This window comes from Polypterus senegalus, chromosome 15 (assembly GCF_016835505.1).
Source record: "Polypterus senegalus isolate Bchr_013 chromosome 15, ASM1683550v1, whole genome shotgun sequence".
NCBI classification, from domain to species: domain Eukaryota; kingdom Metazoa; phylum Chordata; class Cladistia; order Polypteriformes; family Polypteridae; genus Polypterus; species Polypterus senegalus.
Genome location: NC_053168.1, coordinates 23,316,970 through 23,338,303, shown reverse-complemented (window position 1 = coordinate 23,338,303; position 21,334 = coordinate 23,316,970). Strand labels below are relative to the sequence as shown.

At 39.5% G+C, this 21,334-nt stretch overlaps 1 protein-coding gene across 1 annotated transcript; it reads left to right on the top strand.

The window, feature by feature from the left end:
• Nucleotides 1–482: 482 nt before the first annotated feature.
• LOC120515960 (fucolectin-4-like) lies at nt 483–19,620 on the top strand. The gene is made up of 4 exons (XM_039737358.1): nt 483–582; nt 692–768; nt 10,277–10,562; nt 19,342–19,620. The coding sequence occupies exons 2-4, from the start codon at nt 699–701 to the stop codon at nt 19,493–19,495; spliced, it is 510 nt and encodes a 169-aa protein (XP_039593292.1). The 5' UTR covers nt 483–582; nt 692–698; the 3' UTR covers nt 19,496–19,620.
• Nucleotides 19,621–21,334: the final 1,714 nt, after the last annotated feature.

The following is a 21,334-nucleotide window of genomic DNA, read 5'->3' as shown; positions in this document are numbered from 1 at the left end:
TGAAATTTGCATGTTCTCCCCGTGTCTGCGTGGGTTTCCTTTGGGTGTTCTGGTTAGGTGAATTGGTGTTGCTAAATTGGCCCTATTGTATGTTTGGTGTGTGTTCACCCTGTGAAGGACTGGTGCCCTTTCCAGGCTTTGTTCCTGCCATGCGCCCTTTACTAGCTGGGATAGGCTCTAGCACCACCCGCGACCCTGGTCTCGATTAAGCAGGTTAGAAAATGATTATTATTGCAAACATATAAATACACTGTCAGAACATACTTTTAATACCTGTATGTTCTGAACAATATGCAACCATAAACATGAAACAGGTTCTGGAAACAGTTGGGACAATCATGGATATGGTGACAAGTCTGACTGCTGTATATTCTCGAAGTGCTGCTCAGGCAACGTGTCTATCTAAAATTAGTCTGCTCTCTGTAGTGGAGTGAAATTTCAATTACGTTGTTTCAGGGAATTCAATCCCATATTCAGATATTGACGTACGTGAACCCTTTATAAATAGACGAAATATAAATACTGGGTGATTCTGCAGCTTCTACACACATTTCCATAACGGACTGACAACAAACAAAAAAGGTCTGTCACCAAACTGATTTTGGATGAGGTTATGCATGTGCATCAATACAAATAACATTTATTACAGAATGTATTGTGTACTTAAAATTATTTTTCTTCTTTGTTTTAGGATAAGCATGATACCTCTAATTCTCATTTCAATGATAATAAGTATATGTGGCGCAAGTGATGACAGCTGCCCTGAAGGTGAGTGTTCAGAAAATTATATATTAAATTAAAGAAATAGTTTGATCAATAGACTGTTTTAAAGAGTGCCAACTGTTTTAATCAGACTTCCTTTGGCAAACTGATTTGTTAATTGAGCAAAAAAAATGGTAAAGCACTATTTTCTGGTAATATATATATTGTAACTATATTTTATGATATTAAATAGATTATTTAAAAATTACTGAAATCATTAGTCCACATATTTTACCATAATTAAAGGTACAGAATATACTTTATTAAAAGTAGAAGAAATAAAAGGAATCTACTGCATTTTAAAATCTTTTGCAAGTTGTCATCCTGTATCCCTGCTCTTTGTTTCCTTATTTCTCAGTCATTGCAGGAGATGAACAGGAGGCTGTATATTGTTGTGTAACACTTTTAAAAAAAAACTCATTAAAGCAATTCAAACATTGTCCAGTCGTCCATCTTTCCACTTTCTGATCCTGCAATTTAAGGTTATGAGAAGCCAGAGTCAATCCCAGCAAGATTGTATTGACCGGCCGCTAGTCCATCCTAGGATACGCTCACTGACAGACTCATTCATATAGAGCAGGAATCTGACAAGGATACTGAATATGTGGGATATGAGAGAAAACATGGGGATGATGTGCAAACTCCACTCGCTCAGCTACCGGCCAGAGATTCAAACCTACCCTTGAAAGTAATAAATAAAATGATATATTCTAATGCAAATGGGTTTCTTCAGTAGGTGACATTAACTGCTACCATAAACAATAGCAATTAAAATACTTAAACAAGGCATATTGTGTATATGCTTATAGATATTTATGCACCAATAACATAACAAATTTGTGTAAAATCATTTATCAGGCAACACATATTTAAATTACTATCTCACAATCCATGAGTGAATCCTTCACTAATAACCAAATAAAATTAAACAAATTTAAAAAGGGATTAAATCAAAAATCAGAGGACTACTTCATTCTACATTCATGTTATAATGTAAAGCTCATCTTTCTCATTTTTAATACTGTCGCCACATCAAAACCATACTACAATTGTAAATTCAGATGCTTCACTTCAGATCATTGTCATTACACCTTATAGTACTTTATAACAAAATATATGTGTTGTCAGTCAGTCAGTCATCATCCAACCTGCTATATCCTAACACAGGGTCACGGGGGTCTGCTGGAGCCAACCCCAGCCAACACAAGGGCGCAAGGCAGGAAGCGAACCCCGGGCAGGGTGCCAGCGCACACACACATTCACCAGGCACACACTAGGGACAATTTAGGATCGCCAATGCACCTAACCTACATGTCTTTGGACTGTGGGAGGAAACCCAGGCAGACACGGGGAGAACATGCAAACTCCATATATGTGTTGTTTGTCCTGTATATCAACATACCGTAGACAGCACATATGGCTATGCAGAAGTAGATCTTATATATACCATTTTTTACTTTCTCATATACCAAGTATAGGGAAAGTATTGTAATCGTCCAAAGATCTGATGTCGAGATTTTGATGAATCTCGATGTTTTAGAACTCGCTGAGTCCGAAAATACCATTTTTGATATTATGACTGTGTGTGTGCGTGTGTGTATGTGTGTGTATGCAAACACGATAACTTGAGTACGCTTTCACTTAGGTCAACCAAATTTTGCAAAGAAGTTGATTTCTATCAACTTTTGGGCTATTTCCAGTATTTTACCTTTTATTCATTTAACTGCAGAATCCAATTTATTCAATTTTACCTTTATAATAATTGTTCAATATATTATTAATTTGAGTTGATTTGTTGTTGATGGTTTTTTAATGGACATATTATAAAAATATAATCATTGTTTTTGGCTTATTCCTCAAATATCCATCCCCATATCTGAGTTTACGAGAAAGTCGAGGGGACAGCACTTCCAATTTTTCATTGTGACCCTTAGAATTTTACTCCTGTTCATATTATACTTAATACACTACATTTATTGTTTGAACTTAGTCACAACCACCAAGAACAACAAATGCAAGATACTAAACACTAATCATCAATTGAAAACATTTACATTCAAACCAGCAAGTAATTCTGAAGGAATCCCTCAACTGACTTGGGTGAGAAAAAAATTAAATATTATCAAAAAAAAAAAAACGTCAGGAGTCACAGCAGATCCATTGTTGATGCTGCGCTTACTTGCTGTGTTGCAGTCTATTTGTTATTTGACTGTGGTATGTGCTCAGACTGGGACTGCAGGTCACCAATGCCCAGCTCCACTCTGAACTGCCAGAAATGCCAGAAGGTGTGCTTGGAGTGACCCTGAACATGATCTGGTGTCGCATTAGTGGCGCTGTCTCAGTCACTCTAACAGCAGATGATGTGAGTGTATTCATGTGCTGAGTTTCTGTCAACTTGTCACGTGGGTTGCTTGCATATGTTCTCAAAATATCTTTAAACATCATGTCCCCTAGACACTAGTCTGAAAGTACTTTTATGAGAAAATTGAAAAAGTGGTTCATATTGATTTTCCCCTTTCCCACCAATTCTTCTTGTCTTCTCTCCTTTCATCACTTTTTTTTACACAATAATTTTTTCCCCCATCAATTTCTTTCTCTCACTCATGTCACATAGCCTCTATAGCTGCAGGAGTGTAAAGTGAGTTCAAACACGGGTAAAATGCGTGCCCAAAGAAATCTCTCAGTCCAACAGTTCCATCCATCCATTATCCAACCCGCTATATCCTAACTACAGGGTCATGGGGGTCTGCTGGAGCCAAACCCAGCCAACACAGGGTGCAAGGCAGGAAAAAAACCCCGGGCAGTTTGTTTTAAAATATTTAGTGAAAATTCAATGCAAATAGTCCACACAAGAATAAAGAAAAAAGGTTGTCACACACGTAGAATAAACGGCAAAATATTAGAAAAATGTATCTTCTCTAAACTTAGCATTTCTTGTCAAACTTTAGTTGTTTCTATACTTACAGATGCTTTACTCCTTCTTGTGTACGCTTTAAACATATGACACTGCACTTTCAATAAAGTAGTTTGTCTTACTTGGCACTTAAGGCATGTAAGGCACACAAGGCACGGTTTAAAACCATGTGTCCTCAACGCCTTACACCTTGCCTGGCAGGTCACTAACTGACTATGATGTAAAGTCAGAGAAGCTAGTGTTGTCCATGGCCGGCTTTTCATCCCGGCCAATGTCCACAGGCCGCCAGATTGAGCTCACCCTGCAGCATGGAGGTGCCCCGGATACCAGCAGGGAATCATGGACTATGGAGTTTTCCCCTATAAACCTGCTGGATACCCCAGGGGCCAACAGAGGACACTGCAGGGAGGCTTAGAGAGTCATATGTGCCCTATAACCCGGAAGTGCGTCATAGGCAAAGCGACAGCAAAAGTGACGTACTTCCGGGATGAAGAAAAGGACTTTTTATCTGACCCAGAAGTGATAAGGATCACATGAACTGGGGATTGGAGCACTTCCGGGTCAGGGACTATAAAAGGACTGTGACAGCTCCCGGGCGGCAAGCTGAGCTGGGTGGAAGGGTGGCAACGCGTCTGGGAGTGGTGGAGTGTATTATTGATTATTGTTGAGAGTTTATGAGTATTGTGGAGAGGAGGGTGCTTGGGCACTGTACAATTGTCCGAATATAGGGTTCAAGGGAGCGAGAGCCCTTAATCTGTCACACTAGAAATAATTAGAATATACCAATTCTATTAAACTTATGGGGGTTGTAGGAACCTCCCATAGACTATGCATTAATATTTAGGCAAACATTTTATATAACTTAAATAACTAGCAAATGGCTCTTATAGCTTCCTTAGCATTATGTTTACCACCCAGAAAAATCATTCAAAAATGCTGAATTTTTTCCTACAATAAAAAATGTTATTTACATGTTTCTGTTAATGTAATATCAAAATGTCAACATAAATACAGTAGAAAAGGTATGTGTAACGATGCTGGTCCCCTACAGACTCCCTCTTCCCACATGGGAGTCTGCTGAACCAACGCTGTTGAAAGTTATGACTGAGATGAGCTGACAAATGAGGACAAATCTCATTGACGCCAGGGGATGGTGTAAAAATGTCAGGTGCTTTTATTAAAAAAAACAATCCAACACAAAAGTAAAACCAGAAGTGTCCATTGTACAGTGTTAAAGAAAAAAAACAAATCCATAAAATCATTGAAACGTGGAGATAAAATCCATAATAAATAAATACGTCAAAATAGAGGTTAAAATGCAGTCTCTCTTCACCCGATCACATCCCACCACCTTCTGTCTCCCTGGCTCACCCATCACAGGCGTTGTTGGCGGAGCCTCTGCAGCAAGAACTCCTTTCTTTTCCACGCTGCGCAGCTAGACCATCTGAGGATGGCACACCTCCCATCTTCCTTTGCGCTCCCGCAGTCACTCCTTTGATCCACTGGGAGGTTTTACGTCCTGCTCGCCCATTCTAGTCAGTGGGGCAAACCAGCCCCTACAGCTCCTCAACCTCTGCTCCCTTCCAGAGCCCCAGCTTGAGCTGCCTTCTTCTTCCTGGTGTCTGGATCATCTCCTGACTTCCTTTTTCCGTCCTTTAACCTCTTTCTTTTACATTCCTTCATCCCTCTGTGCCGGCCCGTATATATACACACTTGTCTCCGTGGGCGCAGCGCCTTAATCACACACCGCAGGAAGCTAATGAAGCAATTGAGAACGGTGTGACTCTCCCCAACTACCTCATTAACTCCCCATGGTCGTGCAATCGCACCAATGGAGAGTGACACGGCTTTATGGATTTAAAACCTGGCCATATTTTGTTATAGCCGTGGACTTGCTATACTACAGTATGTCCTAGCGTCCACTGCTGTACTGATTTTATACTGCAGATTTAGTACGTGTTCTTTGTGTGATATGTTTTGACACAGTTACCGGTGCACAGCCTGATGTTCCAATCGGGACAGTAGAAGCGTGTTTCGTTGCGCACCTTTCCTATAATATTTATCCTGTAGCTTGCACATAAGAGGGTAGAATGTTGATGCCTGATGCACACAACCGACATGCCATTTTTGTTATTGTAGGCTACCACATTTCCCCTGACACAAACATTGACTGTTGCTGCATTGTGGACAGTACTTACAAGGCTAATGTCTTTCTTATCTTTCCACTAGATCACAAGAATTTTGCGTTTTTGTCACACGGCTATGTGAACCTTTGGTCGATTGATTTCCCCAGACACATCACAGTGCGGTCGCACATTGCCATATGCCTGAGTTTCACCGTCTGTGTCAACAGCCAATGACCAATTCTCATTGTCATCACTATCACTTGATTCAACTAATTGTTCAGTTTAAATTTGTTGTAAAACTGGCTTTACAATTTCTCGTTTACATTCCACTGTGTTTTAGTTCAAGGCTGCACCCCACTCATGAATATTGATGAGTTAGCTTAGCGTGGGAAAACGTAGAGAAATATTTATGATTTTTTTGGAGAATAATGCTATTTTGCCTATTAAAAAGTAGCAGAATCCTGTCCCGATCATTTAAAAAAAGTGTGCATTGCACCAAACAGGTGACTCAGTGGAGATCTTCCCCACCTTATCTTACCGAAATCATATGTGCTATGCTTTCCAAACTGCTGTAAATTATTCTATCGTCATGATTTGGCTGAACATCGGTCACACAGGAGAATCACATGGGTCATCGGGTGGGCCGCTCTCTCTCAAATGGTGTTTTACTGGTATTAAGGCCCAAGACTTACATGCACCCCTCACCCTTTTCCTGATGCCTGAGTCTCATCCAGTTCTAAGCAGCCTTTAGTATAATTATAACCATTAATAATATAAAACTAACCGTATATACAAGACTATTCTGTCAACCTCGGAGGTAAACTCTGAGCGGAGTCACACAAAACAGACTTGTAAAGCGAGCTTGTCTTGGCAGCCTCTGAAATAAACTCAGATCAGAGTCATGCATAACACACTTGTACTTCTCTTATTTAAAACAATCATCTAAAACCATTATACCCCTAAAATTAATAAATAAGCCATCAAATCCTAAAATATAAACCTGTACGTCGTCAGACTAGGCATTCAATATATATCTAATTTATTTTAAATAAATATTTCACAATTTCTTAATTTGTCAAGATTAAAGTAAAAACATACCTCATATTTAAACAAAAGACCTAGCCATCTTTTCCCCACTGTGTATTCTGCTGCCTTAGCCATGTCCAACGGCTTGTGTTCCTCTGCCGTGTTAATCAGTTTTTTTACCACTTGCCTAAGCCAAATTCTCCCAGTAACGATGTTACTGATGTAGCTAAAAAGCCACAGCAACTTACCTCAATTGCCCACATATGCATGGCACAACCTCTTTGGGTGGCATCAGCTGCTAAGTCTGCATATCTCACTCTTTTCCATTCTCACGCTACCTCAATTATGCCTTCCCATAGAACCGTTAATTCAATTAAAAAAATATTTTTTTCCTTTCTGACCACAATATCACATCTGGCCGTAGTTCTTTTGGGACTACTAGCCTTGCATTAAGGTCTACATTTAGCTTCCAGTCATTTTTTACACTGAATTGACCCCAATTTTGTTCATCCAGGCCTACAGGAATGTTGAGCTCCCCCTCCTTAACAAACACCTGCCTAATTACGCTTGCCCACTTTACAGAATTTACTCCCTTCCTTTTTTCTTCCAACGTAACAACAACACGTGATAGCACTTCATTAATCCTCCACGTATATCTGCCTTGGCTCAGACTAACTTTTCAGCCTGACAGAATGTGCTGCAGTGAAGCAACACCTGCACATAAAATACAATCTGGGTCAGCCCCTGTCCACACCATCATATTTTTTTTGGCCATAAATTGCTCCAATAAGGAACTTCACCCTACCTGACTCCATCTCCTACAGTTCCCTCTAATTCAGCCTCCTTTTCTCCAAGCTTTCCCAATTAAGCAGCTGATCTTGCTTTCCTTGTATCACCACAGCACATCTGCCTACCTCCTCCTGATGCCTAATCTCCTCCACCATCATCCGTCAGTATTCTTCTGTATCCAGCAGGGGGCGCTAGCTCCCTTGTTGGAATATGTTCTTTTGTAATTGCGGCATGTTACATACCCCTCCCTTAGTGATACGGCAGTAAGAAATCACATAGGAGAAATAACTTAGCGTTCTTTAATGATGGTTTACATGGCATAACAGACGAAGGAAGCCATGACAAGAACCCATGTTGGGAGTGGGGGCCAAATGTGTATAGTCTGTCATTTTTGTTGCTGCATTGGAAGGATTTTCCAGATCAGATAACTTTATCTCCCATCAGTACATCGGCTTCAAAGGTGTGCCGGGCAATGTTCCAAGGCTTTATACTCTTTCTTCACGTGCAGGCCCCCACTTTGGTGAATCATGCCATTCCAAACAAGGCAAAGCGGGCACAATTTCATGCTGACTTTGACACACAATATAGTATAAAATGCCCATTTTGCAGTTCTCCCTGTCTTGTCTTCTAATGCTTGTCTAGCAGTTCTAAATGATGAGCCCCTGTGCTAAATCTGGCTTTGTATTAGCTGTGCATGTGAGCAACAACAACAACAACAACATTTATTTACATAGCACATTTTCATACAAACAATGTAGCTCAAAGTGCTTTACATGATAAAGAAAGAGAAAAAAAGACAGAATAGATCATTTCAATTAGGGAACACTAATTAACATAGAATAAAAGTAACGTCTGATGGCCGGGGGGACAGAAAAAAAAACTCTAGATGGCTGGAGAAAAAAATAAAATCTGCAGGGGTTCCAATGCCACGAGACAACCCAACCACCTTTAGGCATTCTACCTAACATAAATGACCTCAATCAGTCCTGATTGTATTCAGGGTTCTCGTGGAAGAATTTGATGATCATGGTCATGTGGACTTCTGGCCTTTAATCCATCAATGTAAGGACATCACAGTGCTTTGATTAGGTGGTGGTGGCCAAGATCGCCACCACAGAAAACCGGAAAAAGAACAGAAGAGAAAGTAGAAATAAAATAGAAAGCAGAAATAAAAGTAGATTTATAAAATATTTGTACAGAGCACAGTGGCATATTAAACATATACACTTATTATATCTTCCTCCCCTACCTTACTCCTAATTTGATGTCCTAATTCTGCCCTGCTATATTGCACTTGCCTCACCTCCTATTTGAGCTTCACATCTGCTTCTTTCTGCTTAATGCAGTATCCTTGGGTCCCATTTATGTCCTGCTTTAACAGAAATTTCAGCTTTTCTTACTGCAGTATCCTTTAACTGAGATAATGTGAATTGCAGACTTGCCTTTAGACATTTGAATTTTTCTACCAAGCTGGGTAATGGTAATTCAGAGAATCCCTTGTCATTTAAAGCACTTTTATTTAGGCACTTGATCCTCCAAGACATTTCCTTATATACTAACCACCCTTTCACACTTCTCCACTTGCCAAATGGCAATGTCATATATTGTTAAAGGCCACATAATCCGTGGGAACAACCCAAACTGCAAACACCACACTGTAAGAGTGAGTTATTTGGGCTTAACACTGTAAAGTGGATGATTACACACCACCCTGGGTCTGACTCAGGCTAACCTTAATTACATAGAATTACCAGAGTTACATTCAGGTTAATGCCAAGAAGGTTAAGGGGCTTCACTAAATTCAGGGAGGTCAGCATGAACTAAAAAAACAGGTGAATCTTGTCTATGCCTCGTTCCAGCTGAGCCACTTTGGATTCTTGTGACTGGCATAACAAATATGCCCTTCTGTCCAACCCTTTTCTGAACCTGATTTGTCCAATAGAGGATACTCACTTGGCAATCAGCTTGTCCACATTTATAGTGCATTCTGAGCTCTCAATATTCTTTTATGTCAAGACAGTTTTATTGAATGTAAAACCTAACAGTCTATGCACTCTTCTTAAGAACCTTTCATTATAAATCTGGCATATTTTAAAATCCATTCTGCATTTTGGGCCTACATACTAATTCACCTTTGATACTACTACTAGGCAACTACATGAGACAGAAAAAGTAAAAGTAATGGACATGAAGCATTCCAGAACATTTTAGTAGATCAGAAGGGTATGATACATCCTGCATTGTTCAGCTTTCAGATTATGCCGTCACATTTACCTCGGTTTGTGCGTATTTCTTGGACATAAAGACAAGATGTCAGTTACTTGAGGTATTTTTGGTGAGAATATAAAAGATTTTGATGCAATTATAAACAATATATAATGAAATATCTTTGTAACTAGATTCAACTATTTCACCAGTTATTATCAGTTATTCTGTGATGGCTACCATTAACTTATTAGTACTATTGTTTAAGATTTCCTAGAATCAATAAAAAAAAAAACTCTTTAATATTACTCAAGAAAATGTGCAATGTTATACTGATTAAAAGAAGTTGAAAGATACATATAAGACTTTAATCTAGATTACTATGCTAAAAATAAAAAAATTATTTAGCATTTTTTAACTTCCAAAATATTTATTACATTTTTAATTTTTTTAGTGGAAAATGTGGCTCTCTATGGGCAGGCTACCATGTCTCAGTCATACAGTTTCTTGGGCCTTGCATCCAATGCTATTGATGGCAACCGGGATGGAATCTACATACATGGATCTTGTGCTCACACTGCTAACCATCTGAACCCTTGGTGGAGAGTGGATCTACTGAAATCTTACAAAGTAAAACTCATTGTTTTAACATCCCGAGAAGACTGTTGTCCAGAACAAATAAATGGAGCTGAAATTCTCATCGGTGATTCACTGGCGAACAATGGAAATAGTAACCCAAGGTAAATATGATTCAAATGGCACCACACCCACATTTTCACTTTTTCACTTAATTCTTCCATTATAGGGCAGTATGGAGCCAGAGCCTATTCCAGCAGAAATTTTAGCAAGGCTGGGGAAAAAAGCAACCCTTAATGAGGATGTCAGTACATTACAGAGAACAGCCAAACAGTGGCAATTTAAAGATATGACTTAAAACACCACAGATGTCTTTGGGAAGCAGAAAACACAGATAAGCACAGAAAATAGTATGTTAACTCCACATGTGAGGAGACCAGGCCAGTTAGTGTTCTTAGATACAGTATGCATCTATCTAGCTAATATAGCTAATATATCTATCTATCTATCTATCTATCTATCTATCTATCTATCTATCTATCTATCTATCATATAGTACCTTTCACATACATCTATCTATCTATCTATCTACAATATAGTGCCTTTCACATCCATCTATCTATCTATCTATCACATATCTATCTATCTATCTATCTATCTATCTATCTATCTATCTATCTCATCTATCTATCTATCTATCTATCACATAGTTCCTTTCACATCTATCTACATTAGGAAATGTATGCATGGCGTAACCTTCAGGTGTGGTTGAGTACAGTTTCAGACACTGTGGCTCTCAATGGACTAAGTTCAGTAGTTAGGGGTGTTACACTTTGGTCCTGAAAGTCTGCAGTGGTTACAAATTTTTTATTAGAACCCATTTATTTAAGACTAAAGCAATATGTTTTTAGGGCTTAGTTTTAGAAAACTGGTTTGTTACAATTTGGAACTTTTAATTGCCTATTTTTGTTTTAAACAGTTGCATTAAGGTTTTAATTGTTGTCTGTGTTCTTCACCCGCCGTCAGTTAATAATGAGGTGGAAATGACAAAGGAGCCAGTATCTGTCCAGCTAACGTGTTTCCACGTTTAAACCTGTGCACACATCATGAAGTGTCTGTGTTAACAAAATGTTTTTGAAATAAATGAGAGAGAAGGGGTCTCTATTTGTATCAAGAGGTACAAATCTTTTCCAGACCTCAAAACATATGGATAATGTTCTCAGAAAATGGAAAATGTGATACAGATTTGTCTTGGAAGAATGAAAGAATTAACAAGCCAGATAATTAAATACTAAGATAATTAAAGGTCTAGATTCTACTTACGAAACTGGCTGGAATGAAAAGCTGCAGCCACTGTGGACCTCCAGGACTGGAGTAGAGTACCCTATTCTAAAACCTTCTAAATCCATTTCAGGGTTGCAGAGGCCAGTGGCTGTCCCACCAGGATTAGTGAAAGGGCTGAAGAAAACAGGGCTGGACAGGACTCTAGTCCATCATAGGGCCCACTCTCACTTGCACACACAACCTTCAAAATATACAATCTGGTGTAAAGACTGGTGTCAATATAAAATTTAAACATAAAAGAATTTGTAGAATGTTTATCTGTTTTACAATAGAAAAGTATGCTTATTCACCAATGCTTTTCAGCAAGAGATTTTAAATTTCTGAACTTCATCTGGCGTGGTCTGTTAGAGGTATCTCAATGAAAACTGAGCTGTCTTCGAGTTGCTCTTAGAAGAATACGTGTGTCAAATTTCAACAAAATCTGTCCAGGGAGGATCGAATTGTTTCATGCAGACAGAAAGACAGACATGGCTATTGCAATAGGTGCTTCTCCCATTTTATGTGTAAGTTGAGCCAATGTTGGACATACTAAAATATGACATCAAATTAAATAAGACCTTAACAAAAAGTATATAATTCAACTTTTATTTCAGAGTTAAATGGAAATCAAACCACTGTAACCTTTATGATAAAGCAAGTTGTAATTTCACCCATCATTCAGTGACCGTGATTGCGGTGTTGATCGAATAGGTTCATGATCAGCATCATCTGTCTATTGATTTATAAAATTACTTCTTGTGTGTAAGTAATCTTAACAAGAGTTGACTGTTCTGTAAAATCAATATTTCATTACTCCTTATATTTCATTTTGCCTATTCCTGACATTTCTACTTATACGAGCAACATACATGCATTTACTGGAGTGTTACACATTTTTATAAAGTTGACTTTGATAGCAAAATGCAAGAAGTGAAGGTCAAAGAGGAGATTTTAATGATTATACAGTGATGCTAGTGTGTGATCCACTGTAGCTTTGTCAGAAAGGTTTGATTTTTAAGGTGTAAATAAAATGTAAATTTGTTGAATATGTCTTAGTGATATAGACATTTCTCTTTTTTAGAATGTTAAAAATATGGTTTGGCTACTATGAGAGTAAACCATGTTATTTTGTCATCACTTCATGATGCAGTGTAATACATGCAAAAAGGCTGAGGCTGTGGCTGTGCTGGTGCATCAGTGTACTCAGAAATGACTGTCATCAAGACGAGTCCTGGGCGCTGCATTGTGTTGATGTTTCTTGGATAAGCCATATGAGAGGGATTCAGTCCTGAGCTTTTCAAGGAAAAAATAATCTGAATTCAATGTAATGGAGCTTGAAAGGATCTACCAGGAAGAATGGAGTAAACTGACCAAACACTTGTAGAAATGAGCAGAAACAGAGTCAAAGCTGTAATTGATGAATTAAGTATTAATAAAATTACAGTGGCAGGTCAAGCTTTTATTTACAGGGCCCCTAAACTGTGGAATGGTCTGCCTGCTACTATAACAGAATCCCCTTCAGTCTCAGCTTTCAAATCCTGAATGAAGACTCACTACTTCAGTTTAGCACACCCTGACTAGAGCTGCTGATTAATTGTACAGACTGCATGCATCTCTGTTGTTAGTCATTAGCACTAAAACAAAAGTAATATGATGGTTCTAATTAGTTACTAGCCCTCACCTATTCTGTGTCTCTTCTCGGTACGCAAATGTGGCACTTGGTGCCCATGCCCTACTGCCACTTTGTCTGCCTGCCTAAGGTAAAGTCATCTCTGATGGAGGGTTGCAGGAATCATCAGGTAGAGGGGTTCTTTCATCGGATTGGCTGGCCCAGCGTTGTCTCAGCTGTGGAAAGGCCAATAGGGGGAGGCAGCTTGATGGCCGAGGTCTCCAGGACTCTAAACAAATTCAAATTGCATTATGTGATATAATCTACTGTTGAATTCTGTTCCATACTTTTAATATTTCTATTGTACTATTATATTGTATTAAGGATTACTTTTGTTCTGTTCTGTGTATTGTATTGTGCTTCTCCCCAATTTTTTGACACCCAGTGCACGTCCAACCTACCTGGAAAGGGGTCTATCTTTCAACTGCCTTTCCTAAGGTTTCTTCCATTTTTTTCCCTGCTAGGGTTTTTTTGGGTGTTTTTCCCTTGTCTTCTTACAGAGTCAAGGCTGGGGGTCTGTCAAGAGGCAGGGCCTCTTAAAGCCCATTGTGGCACTTCTTGTGTGATTTTGGGCAATACAAGAGTAAATTGTATTGTATTATATTGTAATTGCTGCAAAGTACTAAATCAAGGGTCTGGATAGTTATATGAATGAGAGAGTTCCGCTTTTGATTTTAAATACATTTGCAGATCTTTCTAAAAACATTGCTTCAGTTTGTCATAATAGGTTCTTGAGCATAGACTGATGGGCAACAAACGTGCAGAAAATGTAAAGGGGTCTGAATACTTGCTGAATCCACTATACTTCCAGTGCTGTCTTTAGTGGGATTTCCACATATTTTCATTTGACTTGTTGTGACTTACATACCTGACCAAGAGTTTTGAGAACATCAAAGCAGTTCTGACAAGGACAGGCCATATAGCCCAACCAGCTCACCAATCCCATTCACGTACTGTTGATTCTCCAAATAATAATAAGTCGAGATTTGAAGGTCCCTAAAGTCCAATTCTTCATTACACTTTTTGATAATTTATTACATGTGCTTACAGTTCTTTATGTGAACAAAAATGTTTGTGAGAAATCTGACGTGAACAAGTTTCCAACTGCGCCCCTGTATTCTTGTTGAATAAAAGGCAAAGTACCACTTCCGGCTAACAGAAATAGCACCAAAGTTGATAGGAATCAATGTTTTGTACCTAATGCTTGTATGTAAAATTTTTTTGACCTAAGTGAACGCGTTCTCAAGTTATCATGTTTACATACACACACACACAGACATAATTCCAAAAATGGTATTTTCAGACTCAGGGAGATCTAAAATGTTGAGATTCATTAAAATCTCGAAATGGAGTTTTTGGAGGCTTCCAATATTTTCCCTTTACTTCATATACGAGAAAGTCAGGGAGGTCTGAAACATCGAGATTCATGAAAATCTCAACATCAAATTTTTAGACGATTACAATACTTTCCCTATATTTTGTATACAAGAAAGTAAAAAACACACACTGTACAGTAACAGCAAGGATTCACTTGTACTGGTTCACTTCAACATTTTAAACGCTTTAGTCGGCTGACCTCTTAATATCCATTTGCTTAAACTCAAAAAGGTTCAACTCCTTGTGATGCGGAAACGCGTCCCCATAGCAACATGCTGGTGAACCTGGTATAACTCAGAGTGTCCAGCGGCACAAAACACAGAAAAGATGGCTAAACATCATCGTGAAGGTAACAAGAAAAAAAAAACTGAGAACGAAGAGTTTTAACTATGAGGACTTACCGTCACTCATTAGCATGTGAAGGGAGAGGGTTACTGTAGTTCCTTATTCTCTGGCTGTCTCTTTGCAAATAAAGATGTGAGAGCCAGTCCAAATGCCATTTTAAACGTGGTACTTTGATCTGGCACTTGCGCCGTGCTTAGGAATCTGGGAAAAGACAGCCTTTGTGTGGGGTGTGGGGGTTTAAAGTCATTTAATGTTTTTTTTTTGCGTTTGTTATTTCTGAGATCACAGATGTAGGAAAATGACATTGGTTTGTTGTTATTGTTTCTTTTGAGCAGGGTTAGGTTTAGTTTGGTTGTGAAGCCTTTGGGTAATTTTCCCCCCTGAAACAGAATACGGTTAGTGTACAATACAATACAATACAGTTTATTTTTGTAGAGCCCAAAATCACACAGGAAGTGCCGCAATGGGCTTTAACAGGCCCTGCCTTTTGACAGCCCCCAGCCTTGACTCTCTGAGAAGACAAGGAAAAACTCCCAATAAAAACCTTGTAGGGAAAAATGGAAGAAACCTCGGGAAAGGCAGTTCAAAGAGAGACCCCTTTCCAGGTAGGTTGGGCGTGCAGTGGGTGTCAAAAGTAGGGGGTCAATACAATACAATGCACAGAACAGAACAATTGCTTAAGACAGCATAATAATAAAAATTTTAGAAGTACGGTTTAACAGTAGATGATATGACATAATTAGGTTGGGATATTTTTAGAGTCCTGGAGACCTCATCCATCTAGCTGTCTCCCCATTTGGCCATGCCACGGCTAAAACGTTGCTCCGATGAAAGGACCCTCTTTCCCATGATTCCTGTGATCCTCCATCAGGGATGACTTTACCATAGGCAGGCAAACAACTTGGCAGGTGGGCCGTGGCACCAATTGCCACATTTGGGTACCGAGAAAAGAAACAGAATAGGTGAGGGTTAGTATCCAGTTATAACTATCATGTTACTTATGTTTTAGTGCTAATGACTGACAACAGAGATGCAGTCTGTACAGTTAATCAGCAGCTCTAGTCAGGATATGCTAAACTGAAGTAGTGAGTCTTCAGCCTGGATTTAAAGGCTGAGACCGAGGGGGCATCTCTTATGGAAGCAGGAAGACCATTACACAATTTTGGGGCCCTGTAACTAAAAGCTCGACCTCCCACTGTTATTTTATTAATCCTTGGAATCCTAAGCAGACCGGCATCTTGAGATCTTAATGTGTGCTCAGGTTTGTAAATCATGATAAGTTCAGACAAGTAAGCCGCACCTCGGCCATTTAATGCTTTGTATGTTAAAAGGAGGATTTTGAAATCTGCCCTAAACTTAACTGGGAGCCAGTGTAAAGATTTAAGAACTGGAGTTATGTGTTCATATTTTCTTGTTCTTGTAATAAGTCTTGCAGCCGCATTTTGGATTAACTGGAGGCTGTATAGAGAACAGTTTGAACAGCCAGTGAACACCGCACTGCAGTAGTCAATCCTACTAGAAATAAATGCATGAATTAATTTCTCACAATCCTGTTTATTTAGAAACAGTGGACAACAGTGGACACCGAGAAAGAAATGATAGCGGCTTTATAAGTTGTGGGACATTGGCCGCTACGGGGGTCGTTTAAATGACTGAGAATTACAGAGTTGTGCATGGGCTGCTTTTGGAGAAAATAACAATCTCCTATTAGTCACTTCAGGCTCCTGATTTATTGGAGGCTGGAGGAGCTGAAATATTTAAGACTGTTTCAGAGCCTTATATTTTAGTTAATGGTCAAGCAGTTTTTTTTTCTAGAAATGGAAAGTTGCCTTTGAAGATAAGGGGCCATATTTTGATTATTTTGGGTTTTTTTTTCTATCTTTTTTTTTTGATGTGTGTGTTGCTGAAGTTTATGGGTTATTTTATTTATTTACAGGTGCTGGTCATAAAATTAGAATACCATACCAAAGTTGATTTATTTCAGTAATTCTATTCAAAAAGTGAAACTTGTATATTAGATTCGTTCATTACACACAGACTGATGTATTTCAAATGTTTATTTCTGTTAATTTTGATGATTATAACTGACAACTAATGAAAGTCCCAAATTCAGTATCTCGGAAAATTAGAATATTGTGAAAAGGTTCAATATTGAAGACACCTGGTGCCACACTCTAATCAGCTAATTAACTCAAAACACCTGCAAAAGCCTTTAAATGGTCTCTCAGTCTAGTTCTGTAGGCTACACAATCATGGGGAAGACTGCCGACTTGACAATTGTCCAAAAGACGACCATTGACACCTTGCACAAGGAGGGCAAGACACAAAAGGTCATTGCTAAAGAGGCTGGCTGTTCACAGAGCTCTGTGTCCAAGCACATTAATAGAGAGGTGAAGGGAAGGACAAGATGTAGTAGAAAAAAGTGTACAAGCAATAGGGATAACCGCACCCTGGAGAGGATTGTGAAACAAAACCCATTCAAAACTGTGGGGGAGATTCACAAAGAGTGGACTGCAGCTGGAGTCAGTGCTTCAAGAACCACCACGCACAGACGTATGCAAGACATGGGTTTCAGCTGTCGCATTCCTTGTGTCAAGCCACTCTTGAACAAGAGACAGCGTCAGAAGCGTCTCTCCTGGGCTAAAGACAAAACTGCTGCTGAGTGGTCCAAAGTTATGTTCTCTGATGAAAGTAAATTTTGCATTTCCTTTGGAAATCAAGGTCCCAGAGTCTGGAGGAAGAGAGGAGAGGCACAGAATCCACGTTGCTTGAGGTCCAGTGTAAAGTTTCCACAGTCAGTGATGGTTTGGGGTGCCATGTCATCTGCTGGTGTTGGTCCATTGTGTTTTCTGAGGTCCAAGGTCAACGCAGCCATCTACCAGGAAGTTTTAGAGCACTTCATGCTTCCTGCTGCTGACGAACTTTATGGAGATGCAGATTTCATTTTCCAACAGGACCTGGCACCTGCACACAGTGCCAAAGCTACCAGTACCTGGTTTAAGGACCATGGTATCCCTGTTCTTGATTGGCCATCAAACTCGCCTGACCTTTATTGTGAAGAGGAAGATGCAATACGCCAGACCCAACAATTCAGAAGAGCTGAAGGCCACTATCAGAGCAACATGGGCTCTCATAACACCTGAGCAGTGCCACAGACTGATCGACTCCATGCCACGCCGCATTGCTGCAGTAATCCAGGCCAAAGGAGCCCCAACTAAATATTGAGTGCTGTACATGCTCATACTTTTCATGTTCATACCTTTCAGTTGGCCAACATTTCTAAAAATCCTTTTTTTGCATTGGTCTTAATTGATATTCTAATTTTCCGAGATACTGAATTTGGGACTTTCATTAGTTGTCAGTTATAATCATCAAAATTAAAAGAAATAAGCATTTGAAATACATCAGTTTGTGTGTAATGAATGAATCTAATATACATGTTTCACTTTTTGAATGAATTTCCTAAAATAAATCAACTTTGTCATGATATTCTAATTTTATGACCGGCACCTATATTTTTGTTTTACTTTGTTACATTTTTTTTGTGCGAGTATGGACACTATACGGTATATTCCTGCCCCAGAACTTTACTTGCGAAAGGATTAATACAATAAACAGGTGTTTCACTCTTTTCTTCCTGCCATAATTCTTTTGTTTTGACTCTGGTGTCAACTCCCGGTCCTGGTCTGTCACAAACTACTAGCAGGTTACATACTCCCATAGGTAGCTTGTGTCACTCCTTCAAAGTGTTATCTTCAGAGTGAAATTTTGTGCAACTGGTGTGAACATTTATTTCTGCAAATGTGAGCCTGCCAGTAATGCTTTTATTTCATTAGGGAATAGCTGTCGGACTCTTTCATCCTGCATCCCAAAGGAAAAAAAAGAGGTAAAGGTTATTTCTAAAAATGAAAATGTAGAAAAAACATGTCATCTGTATTGCCTTTGCTGTTACTATAAAGCTGAAATATTGTCTCTCCATCATTACTTTTGGCAGTGTTTTGTTGAACCAGTGTGAGCTTTTCACGTCACCAATGCTAAATCTAGTAAGAGGCTAACAGAAAGGTCTTGCGCATCACCTACATCTATGTCCATTTAAAACTGAAATGGTGATATAAAAATGTTTGTATCTTTACCCTGTATAGTGCTACTCAAAGAAGTCATATTTGTTGCATAAAAAGAGTAATTACAAAGTTAACATTGATGTTTACAAATGTCATTTTACTTTTCAGATGTGCAGTTGTGCAGAACCTTGGCTCTGGGATGACGACTGTATACCACTGTAACGGAATGGTGGGGCGCTATGTTAATGTTGTGAAACCTGACAAAACAGAGAGCGTAGTGTTCAGTGAGCTTGAGGTGTATGGAACTCCTGTAAAACGTTAATTCTATCTATGTAAACTACTGGCTGTTAAGATATGCTGCAGAATTAATAATGAGAGTGATGGTTGAAAAGACAGGAGTGTAACACCTCTCAGCTTCTTTATTAAACAGTACAAAGATACTCAGAAGTATAATGTCTTCTCTTTTTGTTGCCTTTCCATTTTATATCTGACTAGCTGTGCTGTTAGTCTAAGATGGGTTGAAATCTAAATACTCAACACAGACCTCACCATTACCATTTACAATGCATCATCTGTCGGAATGTATTTTATATTGCATGGCACCTAGCAATCCAACAGATGGTGCATCACAACCATTTGTGGTAATGCACCATCTGTTGGAATGACAAATACTATGCATATATCTCTGTTTTTATTTGGCATGGGAATCATAAAAGCAGTGTTAATGTCTGTGATACACCATCTGTTTGAGTGACAAATGCAGTGCAATGTATTACTACAAATGTTTGTGATGCACCATTTGTTAGAATGACAGACATAGCAACCAGATGGTCACACAGACACTTGTCCTTTTAATAAGGTGGACTAGCTATGCTACCCGTCTAAGACAGGGTGGCAGTCAAAAGCAGGTGTCTCGGTGGACTGATCCAAAGCTTCCAAAAACTATGACAGCTTAGCTATTAACTAAACAAACAAGCCTGACGGACTCGATGGTCTCCTCTCGTTTGTCAGTTTTTTATGTTCTAAAGTGTAAACTTCACAATGGCAGTATCCAGTTCTGGATTTGAACAATGAACTATTAGGTCAGAGCAGCAGTACCCACTGTTCTGCCATCCTGCCTCAATTTTGAATCATAATCTGCTTAAATTGTGGCGTTAGTAAGTGCATTTCTAATACACTAAGACACATAAACAAAATACTTAAGGAACAGATGACTGAATCTCAAAATAGATAACAGCAATGAAGCAGAAAATAAAAGCCTTATCTTAAAAAGCAATGTTATCATGTACAGCATCTTCATTTCCTCATCTCTGAAGATTATCTTGTATATAAACGTCTACATGTGGAAGTGTGTGTGTCCGTTGTGGACTCTGGCCCGGACACAGACAGACGGACAACATAGTTCACCCAACACACTGTTTATTTACACTATATACAAATTTACCGTACACTCCAACCCCAGTACCTCCAGCACCGATCCCCCAAAGTCCAGGCCTTACAGTCAAACAATGCCTTTCTGGCCGCCTCCAGTCCACTCTCCAGCTCCGTCCTTCTTCCACCCGACTTCCGCCTTGATTGCTGGGAGGCAGTCCCTTTTATACCCCACCCGGAAGTGTTCCAGGTGCCTGACCAGCTTGCACCTCCGGGTGGGGCTGATAAACTGTCCAGCGTGGTGGCTGGTTGTCCGCAGCACCCCCTAGCGGCGACCCCATCTCCCAACCGGGCTGCTGTGTTGGACTCCATGTCCCATGGAGCCACGGAGAAGATTGAGGAGGGATCCACGGCCAGGGAGGCTGCCCCCAAGCCCCCCGAGGAAGGTACTGCAATGTCCATGATGGCTCCCCCGGGACGCATGCAGCAGAGACGTCCCGGCCGGGCATGGGACCCAGCTGTCCGTCACACCGTCTGGCCAGGAAGTGAGAGTTGGAGTGGGGGTAAGGGATCCACCTCCGAAGAAACTGAAAACTCACTTAGCCTCTGATATACAAGCGAGGCGAGCTTGTCAGCCAAACAAAACCTCAGAAGACAGCGTTACTTAGCCGCTAACATTGGTAAAATGATATCCCTTTTACTTTTTCTATTGCCACTAATACACAAGCGATGCGAGCACGTCAGCAAAACAAAACCTCAGAAGAAAGACAACGTTGATTACCCACTAACA

Bases quoted from the DNA above. Each gene is read 5' to 3' on its own strand.
- LOC120515960 (XM_039737358.1), top strand. From the start codon at position 699: ATGATACCTCTAATTCTCATTTCAATGATAATAAGTATATGTGGCGCA. The intron at 769-10,276 runs GTGAGTGTTCAG...TAATTTTTTTAG, and splicing joins TGATGACAGCTGCCCTGAAG to TGGAAAATGTGGCTCTCTAT. The intron at 10,563-19,341 runs GTAAATATGATT...TTTACTTTTCAG, and splicing joins AATGGAAATAGTAACCCAAG to ATGTGCAGTTGTGCAGAACC.